Source organism: Eriocheir sinensis, chromosome 67 (genome assembly GCF_024679095.1).
Source record: "Eriocheir sinensis breed Jianghai 21 chromosome 67, ASM2467909v1, whole genome shotgun sequence".
Classification (NCBI taxonomy): Eukaryota; Metazoa; Arthropoda; class Malacostraca; order Decapoda; family Varunidae; genus Eriocheir; species Eriocheir sinensis.
Window position 1 is genome coordinate 5,895,769 of NC_066575.1, and position 14,621 is coordinate 5,910,389.

General features: G+C 44.9%; 1 protein-coding gene across 1 annotated transcript; it reads left to right on the forward strand.

Annotated features, from left to right (window-relative positions):
* Nucleotides 1–6,769: 6,769 nt before the first annotated feature.
* LOC126987993 (macrophage mannose receptor 1-like) lies at nucleotides 6,770–12,878 on the forward strand. Its single transcript, XM_050845714.1, has 6 exons — nucleotides 6,770–6,908; nucleotides 9,396–9,587; nucleotides 9,805–10,003; nucleotides 11,665–11,770; nucleotides 12,152–12,308; nucleotides 12,446–12,878. The coding sequence occupies exons 1-6, from the start codon at nucleotides 6,854–6,856 to the stop codon at nucleotides 12,679–12,681; spliced, it is 945 nt and encodes a 314-aa protein (XP_050701671.1). The 5' UTR covers nucleotides 6,770–6,853; the 3' UTR covers nucleotides 12,682–12,878.
* Nucleotides 12,879–14,621: the final 1,743 nt, after the last annotated feature.

Sequence of the window (14,621 nt, forward strand, 5' to 3'; positions counted from 1 at the left end):
TGAACATTTGATATCCGATACCTCTGCCATTATTCTCGCTTTGGAACACTGGGGGCTGGTAATTAATGTTGGTTGTCCGCCGTAAACACTCAAGCACTCAACCCTCACGCCGCCATAGTAGTCAACTGCAACGCGTTTTCTGCTCGGCGCCAAATTCAAATGAAGAAATGTGGAGATCTATATTCATTCAGCTCACGAACTCCAAACTCTCAGTAACAGGCATAGAAATTAAATGCTATTCGTTCAGTTCACAGTATCCATAGCCTAATAAATCCAATATCCAAGTTCAAATGAAGAAATAAAGGAAATTAAACTATAGCCTATTCTGTCACCTCACACCTTCCAAACTTTCTATTATTTTTTATCGTCCATGTTTTCCATTTCCAAACTCAAATTAACAGACATAGAAATTGAGTAACATATTCGTTGACCTCGCAACACCCATAGCCTATTAATATTCGATGGGCCCCCTTATAGGCTTATCCTGATGATAAAATTTAATAGTATCACCGTCGTAACGATTAGGCTTGGAAAAATTATTAATTACTAGCTTCTTGAACCTCCAAAGCTTTGAAATTGAATCATATATATCGTATTTCCTGTGTGTGTGTGTGTATGTGTGTGTGTAGGGGAAGATAGCGCTCGCTCAATGTATATATAGTCTATGTATGTCTATAACCGTGTATTATGTAGCACGTATATAACTGTGTATTGAGAACAAAATTAAGGTATAGTCTATCTTTACAGGCTTATACATTATGAAGGCAAGGTCAAAGGTGAGAATTATTATATGTATAGCCATAGACTTCACAACTAGTTGACGGGAAATCTCTTCAGTCTTGGCGCGCTGGCTTCGCGTAAGGGGCCGATTGTTATGGCTACTTTCACTGCGACAACTCAAACACACTCTGCGTTCTTACTCCGAATTTAAGTGGAAACAGGACGAAATCTTCAAGTTTTAGTGCATACAAGCAGGCAGGAGTGTCTCTAGAGTGATTTGGTCGAGGATTCAAGGTAACTTATATAAAATAGCACCATGCGTGCACTTTGAAAACGTTGTGTAAAAAATGGCAAATTTGCGTAACTTTAGGTTGAAATCTTTACGTAAAATGAATGATAACTGTAGGATAGTGAAGTCCACAGTTTTACGTATTAGGAAACAAGAAATGTACGTTTAGTTAGTGCCTACATGGCAACTCAGCTCAGTTCCCGCGTCGCCTAACTCGCCTTAGGCACGCAGTCAGCTGGGCACTTCCCCTCTGTAAAGGATTATCGCTGTCCTGCCTCTGTTTACTCTCCAAGTAAAGGACCTACAGTTATTCATCGTCTCTGTACCCTTCCCCACAACTGGACGAGCGTGCAGAACTTCATGGTGAGCAACAGGTTGGCCCAGCGCCTGCATTTGCTGAAGCTCGTCGGGTTCTTCCCCGGGGACGTGCAGGCCGACCTGGACCGGGCCAAGGCAGAGGAGAAGGAGGACGACGAGGTGATCTTGGCCCAGCTTGCCAGGGAGCTGGCCGACGACCAGCCGGACCCGCCGACGGACGAGTTGCTCCTCGCCGCGGTCGGCAACTACGCCGGCTACCTGGCCAGGAAGGTCCAGGCCAACTCCTCTGTGGCCGAGTGCTGCAAGCAGGAGCTTGCCCAGCAGGAGGAGATGAAGATTACCGTGGAGCTCGAGAGGGGCGACCCGCCCTCTGTGATGTTCGACGCCCTGGTCGAGCTGGTCGACAGGGGAGAGCTGGAGACGGGCCGGGCGGTCCTGAAGCGGCCATCTCTCCCAATGGCCCACATGGCGTCCTTCGGGATGTCGCTGTGGGACTCCCTGATGTGCAGGGAGGACAAGAAGGAGCGCAGGTTGAGGTTCCTCTCCCTTGCCATGCGCCACATTGACGGGTTCAGGCACCTCCTGGAGTTCCTGGCGGCCTCAGACCCGACCTTGCAGGGGTACAGGTGCCAGGAGGGGCACAACCTGGCCAACACCATCTTGCCGCACATCAGCAGGTCCCTCTTCAACTGTTTCGGTGCTAATTTCTCCAAGGACGTGACCTCAGAAGCGAGGAAGAACAAGGCCTTGAAGCAGCCGACCGGCAGGAAGAGGAGCAGTATCGAGGAGGGCAGGAAGGAGACGGCGAGGAACAGGGACGTGTACAAGTCCAGGAAACTGACCGGGGCCCACAAGTCATAGGCCAAAAGGCTAAAGTGATTGTTCAGGAACGAGGGCCAGATAGCCGGCAAGACGTGCTGCGGCAATAGTGACATCGGAATTCAACCAAAATAAGTTGTGATTGTATATAGAAAAATGAATATTTTGCTTTTGTTGAGTAAAATTAAGATGTTTCTGCATGCTTTCTTCAAGTATTAAGTTTCTAATGTGAAAATTAAGTGATTTATTAGATGTTAAAAACTTACGTAAAAAATTGCACTAAATAAAAAAAAATAAGTAGCTATTTCGGGCAAAAACTTATAAGATATGCTAAATATTGCTATTGATTCTGAAAATATAAGTGATTATCTCTGCATTTGGTGATGTTTGTGCATCTAGCGTAAAATCTGAGGATTTTATAGCCTTTTTAAGTTTTGTTATACTTATATAAAAAACAATTAATCGGGATTTTATTAGGGAACGACTTTGAATTTTTTGATACCGCTGCTCATGGAGACTCATATATGCCTAAGGGAGGTGCCTGTTTTAGTTTCAGGTCGCTAGCTGCTTTGGTTTTGAAAATATTTAAATTTTAAATTTTTGAAAATCGGCCCCCTGCGAATCGGCCCCGCGCCCCGTTTCCCGTCAAGAGATTGTGAAGTCTATGGTATAGCCAATATTTCTTAAGATACTTGCATGTATGAATATATGTAAGAACTTTAGTAAGAACAAGTCGAGACAGCTGAAACTCGCCGTGTGTGAGTCACCTTTGACCTGACCTTCAAGGCGCCTCGGAGCTATCAGAGATCGGGGCATCTGACAGCTCGTCCTCGTAGTACAGACAGTCACCCTCGTCGGACGTGTCGGTGGGCGCCTCGGAGTCCGCGTCTGTGTCACTAACATCGAAGTCACTGCTGGTGGAGGCGTCATCGGCGTTACCCTCGTCACCGTAGAATTCGCCCTCGTCCTCATAGAAGCCCTTGTCGTTAGGGAAGCCCACGTCATTTGAAGTCGATTCTGCGTCATAGGAACCCTGAGGGGCGTTGAGGTCCACGTACTGGGCGCCGTCGGGAGCTTCGGGGGCCCCCTGCTGGACCCCCACCTCCGCGGAGCCCCCGACAAGGGCATCTGGCTCCCCGGTGCTTCTCGCCAGCAGGAGCCACACGCACACCAGGAGGCTCTTCAGGAAACTCATGGCTTGTGGTTTGAAGAAATAATAATACTGTGGACGAGGGGAGAGGCTCAACCAAGGGTACTGTATGTAGATGTCACGGCGACTTAAAGGAAAAAAGGAAAATAACCAGCATAATATAATACAGAACCACGACTCTCACAGACAGAGGTCGGTATTGTCAGACACTTCCACCCCTCACATCAACTATTTCCAAAGGCCGAAAAGAAGATTAATGGAGCTTTCCTAAGTGTTCTTCCAGGTTCACGGTACAGAAGAAGGGTTGAACTACCAAAAGGGTCATAAAACTACCCCTGGAAATGCCCAGAACTCCTACGAAAACCTTGTCAACTGTGTTTGCTTGGGCACCGAAATGTCACTAACCGCGACTCCGGACAGACAGAACCCTCACGAACCTAAGAGGCCTTCGAGTACCCCAAGAAGAAAGCCTAATGTAACTTACCTCTTTAGAATCTGTGCATACGGCAATTTTTTTTTATTTTTCAAGTGCCGACTAGAACCAAAAAGTGTCATCTTCCGGCCTCTTCTTCTGTCTGTTTCTCTTTCTTGAGCGGCAGGAAGTTACGGTAGTTTTTATATATATATTATCTCTCTCTCTCTCTCTCTCTCTCTCTCTCTCTCTCTCTCTCTCTCTCTCTCGGCGTGCCATTTAAACTACAAAAAAGGAGAGAGAGAGAGAGAGAGAGAGAGAGAGAGAGAGAGAGAGAGAGAGAGACATCATACCCCTCCCTTCCCCTTACAACTAGTACTTGCGTTATAGCCTTGAGTCATTGTGTGGCCGCGCGCACCTGTGTCGGCCACGTAATAATCCAGGCTTGGCGGGGCGGCACGTGGCTCGCGGCTCCGCTCAATCAACACCTGAAGAGAGTGAGCCACAGGAGAAGAGAGTGAGCCACAGGAGAAGAGAGTGAGCCACATGAGAAGAGAGTGAGCCACAGGAGAAGAGAGTGAGCCACATGAGAAGAGAGTGAGCCACAGGAGAAGAGAGTGAGCCACATGAGAAGAGAGTGAGCCACAGGAGAAGAGAGTGAGCCACAGGAGAAGAGAGTGAGTCACAGGAGAGAGAGAGTGAGCCACAGGAGAGAGTGAGCCACAGGAGAAGAGAGTGAGCCACATGAGAAGAGAGTGAGCCACAGGAGAAGAGAGTGAGCCACAGGAGAAGAGAGTGAGCCACAGGAGAAGAGAGTGAGCCACATGAGAAGAGAGTGAGTCACATGAGAAGAGAGTGAGCCATAGAAGAGGAGCATTTGTTCAGCTTCATCGCAGGCGCCATGTTGATACCAAAAGAGCCTCGCGAGATTGAGATTGATGCTGATATACATACTTGATATAATAAGCGTTTTGTGGCCATTTTTTTCTGTTCCCCTTGCTATAACGAAGATACAGAAAAGAAAGAGATGATGAAAAAAAGGAAGAAAGATAGAAAAAAAGAAAAAAGGAAGGAAGGAAAGAAAGAAGAAAAGGAGGAAAGAAGGAAAGAAAGAAAAAAGAAGAAAAAAACGGGTATCTATTTTTTTCTTTGTTGAGGCGCTTTCATGGATCTCAGTAACAACAACAACAACAACAACAACAACAACAACAACAACAACAACAACAACAAAAACAACAACAGCAACAACACCATCATCCAACAACAACAACAACAACAACAACAATAATAACCATAATAACATCAATAACAACAACAGCGATTGACAACAAGTAACCGAACATTCACAGTCTCTTTTCATTACACTTTTTTTTTTACCAACGAGGAAAAGAAAAAAACTAAAAAATATCTATGTCATGTTTAATCACAATGAGCGAGCGGTTCCTCTTGTCAATCCCTTTCCCAGCACGTGTAACTTAAGGTGTGTCGGTGTATTTCATCAGTTTCCTCTTATCTTAACGAAAACACTTCACCCAGTACTATATCTCGCTTTCCTGATAAGAACTTTGCATTTCACGGCTCGGCAACAGGCGGAGGCGGATATTCTTCAAGACACATATGGTCAAGTCTTGCGAATTTTTCCGTCTCTTAAGTTTTTGAACGGGAATCCTGGAGCTGTCCGTTCGAATTAGTCATTTCTTTATCTATTTATCTGTTTATTTTACTTATCGCGTTTCATATACATCACTACAACATCCTATTATCTGCTCTTATGATGGTAGAATAGGGTGTAGTTTACTTCCTCACTTCACTCAAAATATATCAACAAATTTAACCCGGTAACTGCTTGTATCATGTATCTTAAAGGCCCCTCTAAGCGAATTCATGAGAAAAAATGATCACTCACGCAAACCATATTATGTATCAACGCATTTGTGACCAGTTTATGTATCCTCTATTTTTTGGGGGGGTTCATGTCAAGGCGAGAATTTGGCCCGTCGCTGGTACTACGCGGTAAAGCCACAAAATTGGCCCGTCGCTGCTACCGGGTTAATGAATCTCCTTTATGTTCTTTGTCTCTGAAACGGAAATCCGCTACAATGCTTCATTTATTCTTATAGCGTTTACTAGAACACTGCAACATCCTATTATCCTATTAGCAGCTTTTGTGATGGTGGAATAAGGTGTTGTTTGTCCTTATTTCACTCAGAACCTATCAACAATATCCTTTATGAATATTCTTTATGCTCCTCGTCTATGAAACTGATATCTGCCAAAGCGTTTCCTTCAAGAGCGATATCCGTGTCCTACTACTCCATGCAGAATCAATATGATGTCTTCTATGTCCGTACTCCACTTAAAACATATCATCTAGTTTAGTGAGTAAGGGTATCTGAAATGAAGGTGCTCTAGTGATTCTTCCAAGAGTGATATCCGTGTCCTATTACTCCAGGCAGAATCAATAGTGTTGTTTTATATCTGCACTCCACTCAAAACATATCATCTAGTTTAGTGAGTGTCCCTTATGTCCTTAGTCTTTGAAATGATAGCGTGCTCTTGTGATTATTCCGAGAGTGATATCCGTGTCCTATTACTCCAGACAGAATCAATAGTGTTGTTTTATATCCGCACTCCACTTAAAACATTATATTTCTCTTCCTTTTCAATTCTTCTTCTTCTAGTACAAAAACGAAACAACAAAAACATTACTACTACTACCATCACCACTACTACTACCACCACTACTACTACTACTACTACTACTTCTACCACTACTACTACCACTACTATTACTACTACTGCTACTACTTTTTATTCTTCCTCTTTTTGACTACTCCATTTTTATTACCTCCTGGATTACCTCACCTCCCTCACCTTCCCTTCTTCACACACACGCATGTCCCAATAAGATATAGGCCTTACATAAACATTTAGATTGGCTGTGTTCTTAATGTTATAATATACCCACTATTTCCCAACGTGTTTCTTACCAGCTGTGTTCTTTCCATCCTCGCCGATCTTCCCACCCTATCTCTCTCACCTTCGCGCCCTACCCCCCTCCTTTTCGACCCTTCCCCTCTATGGGTTCAGAATCGCTATGTATATATGGAGGGTATCCGCTGTCTCGACCTGCAAGTAACCAGCCATGCCTCACTCAAAGACGACGACCCTTCTTCTTCTCCTGATTGGGGCTGCCACGGGTAAGTCCTCCCCTTGCCCCTACCCACACACACACACACACATACATACATACATACGCATACACATTAGGTAGAGTTCAACCTTCTCATCATCGGGTTTTGTCTAGGTTTTGTTGAATCCCCAGTCGCTATAGTAATAATACATCATGATGCAAACTTATAGAGAATTTACGAAGCTTACTGACAACTCCATCTTCCCTGGCTGGTAAGGGAAGGGAAGCGAAGGGATGGGAAGCAAAGGGAAGGGAAGGGAAGGGAAGGGAACGGAAGGAAAGGGAAGCAAAGGGAAGGGAACGGAAGGGAAGGGAACGGAAGGAAAGGAAAGGGAAGGGAAGGGAAGGGAAGGGAAGGGAAGGGAAGGGAAGGAAAGGAAAGGGAAGGGAAAGGAAGGAAAGAGAAGGGAAGGGAAGCAAAGGGAAGGGAAGCAAAGGGAAGGGAAGCAAGGGGAAGGGAACGGAAGGGAAGGGAACGGAAGGAAAGGAAAGGGAAGGGAAGGGAAGGGGAGGAAAGGGAAGGGAAGGGAAGGGAAGGGAAGGTACTGCAGCCCCATCCTCAACATCCTCCCCATTCTCAGCCTCCTTAACATCCTCAAAATCCTTCTCTTTCTCAGCATCCTTTCCATCCTCAATATCCTTCCCATCCTGAGCCTCCTTAACATCCTCAAAATCCTTCTCTTTCTCAGCATCCTTTCCATCCTCAATATCCTTCCCATCCTGAGCCTCCTTATCATCCTCAAAATCCTTCTCTTTCTCAGCATCCTTTCCATCCTCAATATCCTTCCCATCCTGAGCCTCCATATCATCCTCAAAATCCTTCTCTTTCTCAGTATCCTTTCCATCCTCAATATCCTTCCCATCCTGAGCCTCCTTATCATCCTCAAAATCCTTCTCTTTCTCAGTATCCTTTCCATCCTCAATATCCTTCCCATCCTGAGCCTCCTTACCATCCTCAAAATCCTTCTCTTTCTCAGCATCCTTTCCATCCTCAATATCCTTCCCATCCTGAGCCTCCATATCATCCTCAAAATCCTTCTCTTTCTCAGTATCCTTTCCATCCTCAATATCCTTCCCATCCTGAGCCTCCTTACCATCCTCAAAATCCTTCTCTTTCTCAGCATCCTTTCCATCCTCAATATCCTTCCCATCCTGAGCCTCCTTACCATCCTCAAAATCCTTCTCTTTCTCAGTATCCTTTCCATCCTCAATATCCTTCCCATCCTGAGCCTCCTTACCATCCTCAAAATCCTTCTCTTTCTCAGCATCCTTTCCATCCTCAAAATCCTTCCCATTCTCAGCCTCCTTATCATCCTCAAAATCCTTCTCTTTCTCAGCATCCTTTCCATCCTCAAAATCCTTCCCATTCTCAGCCTCCTTATCATCCTCAAAATCCTTCCCATTCTCAGCCTCCTTATCATCCTCAAAATCCTTCCCATTCTCAGCCTCCTTATCATCCTCAAAATCCTTCCCATTCTCAGCCTCCTTATCATCCTCAAAATCCTTCTCTTTCTCAGCATCCTTTCCATCCTCAATATCCTTCCAATCCTGAGCCTCCATATCATCCTCAAAATCCTTCTCTTTCTCAGTATCCTTTCCATCCTCAATATCCTTCCAATCCTGAGCCTCCATATCATCCTCAAAATCCTTCTCTTTCTCAGCATCCTTTCCATCCTCAATATCCTTCCCATCCTGAGCCTCCTTACCATCCTCAAAATCCTTCTCTTTCTCAGCATCCTTTCCATCCTCAGCATCCTTATCCCATGTTTTGGCTCTTAGTTAATGTTCACTGTTTTTTTACTTGTTATTTTTTAGCCTTTCGTGTTCTCATTTTTAGAGGTTTGTCGTATTTAAATAGCATAAGTATATTTTTGCCTTTGAGTTCATGTTTTCTGTTTCCTTATTCATCATCATTTTATGCTTCTTATGTCTTTTTTTATCATTTTCTTCATCTCTCCTCTGTACAGGCCCAAAACATCTTAATCTCTTCCTTCTCTCTCTCTCTCTCTCTCTCTCTCTCTCTCTCTCTCTCTCTCTCTCTCTCTCTCTCTCTCTCTCTCTCTCTCTCTCTCTTTGTCTTCGAATCGTATACATGTATTGTCCCTTGGATATATTTTCCCCTCTCCGGCATCTCAATCCTCAGCATCCTCCTCCCAACCTATTTTGCATCTCTCCTTTCTAAATGTCCAAACCAACTTAACCCTGCCTTTCTCTTTGCCTTCGAACCATCGTATATGTGCTATCCCTTCGATGTATTGTTTTTTTTTATCATTCATCTGTGTATTGCATGTAAATGAGACTAATGGGAGTGTTTTATGGATTGGTCAGGGTGGGTGTGCTTCCAAACACGAGTGGAAATACGTAAAACTAATGTAGATGTTTTTGGGGGGTTGGTTGGTCAGGGCGGGGGAGAACCCAAACAGGCGTGGTATTAAAGCAATTTTTTTCGTCTATATTACGTGACACTAACGCATATCTTGTTTTGGTTGTTCAGGATTAGCGTGTAATGCGCCTTTCCAGTCCGTGGCCGGCGGCTGCTACTACGTCGAACAGAACCTGCAGCTGGATTGGGCGGGAGCTCGTACCTTCTGTCACAACCTGGGCGGGGACGGCGGCGTGGCAGAGCTCGCCGTCTTTGATTCCTGCGAGACCTTCACACTCCTGGCCGGCTACCTCGGCTTCAACAGTGAGCGATGCGCCTATTCTGTAGCTTTGTTCATTAATAATATCATTTTTCTTTTCTATTTATCATTATTCTTTAGGTTTTATGTTCACGTTATAAGTTTGCCAAATCTAGATAGCATGATCTATTTATTTATATATTTTTGCCCTTGATTTTATGCTTCCTTCTCTTGTATTTTATCTATCCCTCAATGCTCATCGTCGGTCGCTCCTCTCCGCAGCTTACGAACAGTCCACGCTCTGGGTCGGCGCGCACACAGAGTTCACGGTCAACAACTGGCGGTGGGTGAGCGGCATGCCCCTGGCCAGCGGCGTTCCCTTCTGGGCGCACGCTCAGGGCCACGACGATGGTGAGGACTGCGCCGCCATGGACAGCGCTTCCTTCTTCCAGCTCTCCGACTTCGACTGCAGCACGCCCATGTGAGTGACGGCCAGGGACGCCGATTCTAGCTTACTTTTGATTATAGTGAAACCAAATTGAGTCAGTTTTGGCGTTGGCTTCCTTGGGTCCTTTCCTCCCCTCTGCTCTGCCACACAGTCCCAACACCTATTTTTTCCTCCCATATGTTACCTGTAGCTTACATATGAGAGGAAGAGATAGGTGTTGGGACTGTGTGGCGGAGCAGAGGGGAGGAAAGGACCCGCGGGAGCCTACGCCAGACCGTCCTCGACATATTTGGAAGACTAGTCATTGTTATCATCAATTCGTCATCAGCGTTATTCAAATTCTTATTCCTATTCTTATTACTATTATTGATGATGTTACTGTTATCATCATTATCCTCATCATCATTACTATTCTTATTCCTATTTTTATTACGTTTATTGATGATGTTATTATTTATATTACCAGTAACATTATTATTTTAACATTATTCATTGCTCTTATGTTCATTTGTAAGGCTGAGGTCAGTTTTATAAGACGTTTCTGCTTCTCACTTCAATAATTTCCAAAGGCTTCAAAAGAGATTAATCGGATTTCCATGAGTTCTTTTTCACGGTCATGGTACTTAAGCTTTGTCAGACTAACACCAGGGTCATAAAACTACCCACAGAAAGGTCCACAACTCTTACAGAAACATTGGTAGTGCTTCTTCACGTTCGTGGTACAGAAGTTTTGTCAGACTAACACCAGGGTCATAAAACTACCCACAGAAAGGCCCATAACTCTTACAGAAACATTGGTAGTGCTTTTTTCACAAGGGTCATAAAACTACCCACAGAAAGGCCCATAACTCTTACAGAAACATTGGTAGTGCTTTTTCACCAGGGTCATAAAACTACCCACAGCCCACAACTCTTACAGAAACATTGGTAGTGCTTTTTCACCAGGGTCATAAAACTACCCACAGAAAGGTCCACAACTCTTACAGAAACATTGGTAGTGCTTTTTCACCAGGGTCATAAAACTACCCACAGAAAGGACCATAACTCTTACAGAAACATTGGTAGTGCTTTTTCACCAGGGTCATAAAACTACCCACAGAAAGGTCCACAACTCTTACAGAAACATTGGTAGTGCTTTTTATCACCAGGGTCATAAAACTACCCACAGAAAGGCTCATAACTCTTACAGAAGCCTTGGTACTAAATCTGTGAGTTAGGACGCCGAAATACTTAAAAATATGACCCACATGATCAGTAATGTATTAAACGAGACGGATCCAGGGCCTTAGGTAACAACAGACAGTGCCCACGAAACTGTTGGTCCTCGAGATAGAACAGAAAAAAAAGGTTATAACATTACTCTGACTGTTTTCATGGTCTTCTTTGAGGCTTATGATCAGTAATGTATAGTAATAATAACGTAAATGAAACAGGACTTTAGATAATAAAAGAATATGGTCACAAAACGGTTAGTCCTCGAGATGGAACAGACGAAAAAGGTTTTAACATTACCGTCTCTGCTTTTATGCTCTTCTGTGAGGCTTATGATCAGTTATGTATAGTAATAATGACGTAAATGAGACAGGACTTTAGATAATAAAAGAATATCCTCGCAAAACTGTTTGTCCTCGAGATGGAACAGAAGAAAAAGTCCTCGGAGGTAACGGGTCGTCTCTCCTATCTGTCCCACGCAGGAGCTTTGTGTGTGAGCTTCCTGAGGCCAAGATGACCCGTGACCAGGAAACCAAGGACGTCAACAACACCATCCCGGTCCTGAGCTGCCCGATCGACAGCGTGCAGGTAAGTGTGGAGGTGTAGGTACAGTAAGAGATGGATGCAGGGGGGTGGATAAGGGAGAGGTGGATGACTGGAAGGGGATGGTAGTGGAAGGAAGACTGGAAGAGGAGAGGTAATGGAAGAAAGGAAGGTAAATTTGCCATATATTTGCATACTCAGCCATTCCCGGGTCGAGGATCAGGACTCATGCACACCGTTCACTCGTGTACTTGGAACAGAACATAAAAGAGAGAGAGAGAGAGAGAGAGAGAGAGAGAGAGAGAGAGAGAGAGAGAGAGAGAGAGAGAGAGAGAGAGAGAGAGAGACATGGAGTCTGATAAAGGCACAACAAGAAGTCCCTGGAGGTGTGAGGCGGCTGTGTGCTCACGTTGACTCCTGCCGCAGGTGGGCGAGTACTGCTACTGGTTCAGCAGTAACCTGAAGACCTGGTCCAACGCCGAGGACTACTGCCGCACAAACTTCCTCAGCAACCAGGGCGAGCTCTTCGCCCCCAGCACGTGCGACGAGTTCACCAAAGTGGCGCACCATCTCGACGTGGCTGGTGAGGCTTCTGTCTGTCTGTCTGCCTATCTATCTATCTATCTATCTATCTACATGTATAATGAAAGATAATGCATATTTAAACCGTTCCTCCTTTCCGTCAACTAACTAACCTGAGCGGTGCGTACCGTCCTGCAGAGCGTGACAGGAGTCACTGGGTGGGCGCCGCTGACTCCACCGGTGACCAGGAGTGGTACTGGGTGTCCGGCACCACGGTGCCCGGGGGCGCGCCTTTCTGGGCCACCGGTGAGCCCAACGACCACATCCTCTCCAACTTCTGCGGTCTGATGTCCCACAAGAAGCGCTTCTACATGGAGGACGAAGGCTGCATGAACCTGCATTACTTCATCTGCAAGCTGCACTCCGTCGTGTAGGGCGATTTGCAAACCGACTACCTCGATCCACCCATCCGGCGGCACGGGCTGCACACGACACCACTCAAGCTCGTGCTGTCCACCTCACTGACGCAAGAGTTAACTACTGTTTTCTTTTTGCATCCCTTTCATCTTTCACTAAATTTGGGAACAACCCTCCTTATAATGCATTCGAATAAAACCATCTCTACTTAAAATTGCCTCCTTACTCCCAATGGATATTGAAACGGGTTCGTGTGGTATTACTGATCTACTGACTGATTGGTTGACTGATTGGTTGACTGATTGACAGATTTGTGTCTGTGTTCGTTGACTGATTGATTGACTGATTCACTGACGTATGAACCTGTTGGATTTTAGCTGCGGTGAGCATCTGGTTTTGGTATCAGTGAGCCGCGGGTTTTGGTTTCGGTGAGCCGCGGATTTTGGTCTCTGTGAGCCGCGGGTTTTGGTTTCGGTGAGCCGCGGATTTTGGTCTCTGTGAGCCACGGGTTTTGGTTGCCGCGGGACGCTTTGGCCTACTCCACCCCCAAGGCCGCGCGTTTAAGTACATTTCATGGCTATTTTCACAACTGTTTTCATCTCTGAACTCATTCCCACGATATTCCGAGAGGCCTGAAGGTTAGCAGAGTACATTTAAGACACCGCTACTCACTGTTCCCACATAAAGAGTCAAAAGGAGTGGCCGCCGAGAGATAGGATCCTGAAACCCTCTTGAATTACCACCAGGGCCATTAAACTACCCCTGGAAATGCTCCAAACTCTTACGAAAAGCGTTTCAAATATGTGTGCTGGGGCGCCGACAGGATTGAGAATGACCCCTTCTTCTTCTTCTTTTGACCTGTGACGCTTTGTATCGCTTCTTAGGTCCTCCTCCTTTCGTTCCTCTTTTCTTCTTTTTCCCTCATTCACACTTTTATTTTCAGTTCAGCAGTGTCATGTTGCAGGTCGGGGTGACAGCCTTTGCAACGGCGCCCCTTATAGTTTCCTCTTGCCCTTCCTTGGGTGGTTGTAATCCGCTGTTTTTTGCCGTTTCAGAACTCATGCAGATCACCTGTTTCACTTTTTTAAATGGAAAATCCCAGTTGCGCTAAACGGTAGATGCACTCTGTGATGAAAAGGGGGATCGATAGGCCTATATTGCGATACCCAGCATTTCCTTGTATTATTTATTTCCAAAACAAAAACTTCCATCGGGCAATTTATCTATTACTGTCACGTGTAACTGGTAGCTGTAAAAACGTCCTGTTAGTCACTTCCTGGTATTGCAGTACAAGTATGCTACACGTTATAGTCTTGCACCATGATGATGTACGACAAGTATCCTACCGCTATATACATGCTGAGACTGCAACTTATGAACATTTGCAATCTATACGTAGTCATATATATGTGTCCCACGATCTCCCATCATAGTTATTCATAGTTATATTGGTGTGATTTTCAGTGATTTTTTATATATGTAATGTGGAGTTAATACGTGGAGCTCAAAAACAAGTATACAACGCGTAGTGACAGTCATATATATTAGTTTCATTGTAAGCCTTATCTGTTTCTACATACACAGAAATAAAAGGATATAATAATTAGAGAGAGAGAGAGAGAGAGAGACTTCCCTTCTCTCCCCAGGTAAAATCTCACGCCAATCATCAATTTAAACCTGAATGATGAGCTATTGAGTACCTAAAGGGCATCCGTAGCCGAAAACAAGGGAGTAACTTTCAAATTCGCGCCTACGAGTCAGCGTTGCCAAAGTGTCGTACTCTGAACATTGCATTTATCATATTTAGGCTGCAAGACTATCACAACTACACAAACAACGATAGAAAATTAAATTTACCGTTAAAACTATTATTCATTGATGTATTTAGTGTTTTCTGCTATAGTTATCCGTCAGAAACTGCGAAAATGCAAAGCGATGAGTACGATAATCTGGCAAC

What these genes read in the sequence shown, in the direction of transcription:
- LOC126987993 (XM_050845714.1), top strand. Translation starts at nt 6,854, where the DNA reads ATGCCTCACTCAAAGACGACGACCCTTCTTCTTCTCCTGATTGGGGCT. An exon ending in CCTGATTGGGGCTGCCACGG is followed by an intron (nt 6,909 to 9,395) that starts GTAAGTCCTCCC and finishes TTGGTTGTTCAG; the next exon opens with GATTAGCGTGTAATGCGCCT. An exon ending in CGGCTACCTCGGCTTCAACA is followed by an intron (nt 9,588 to 9,804) that starts GTGAGCGATGCG and finishes TCCTCTCCGCAG; the next exon opens with CTTACGAACAGTCCACGCTC.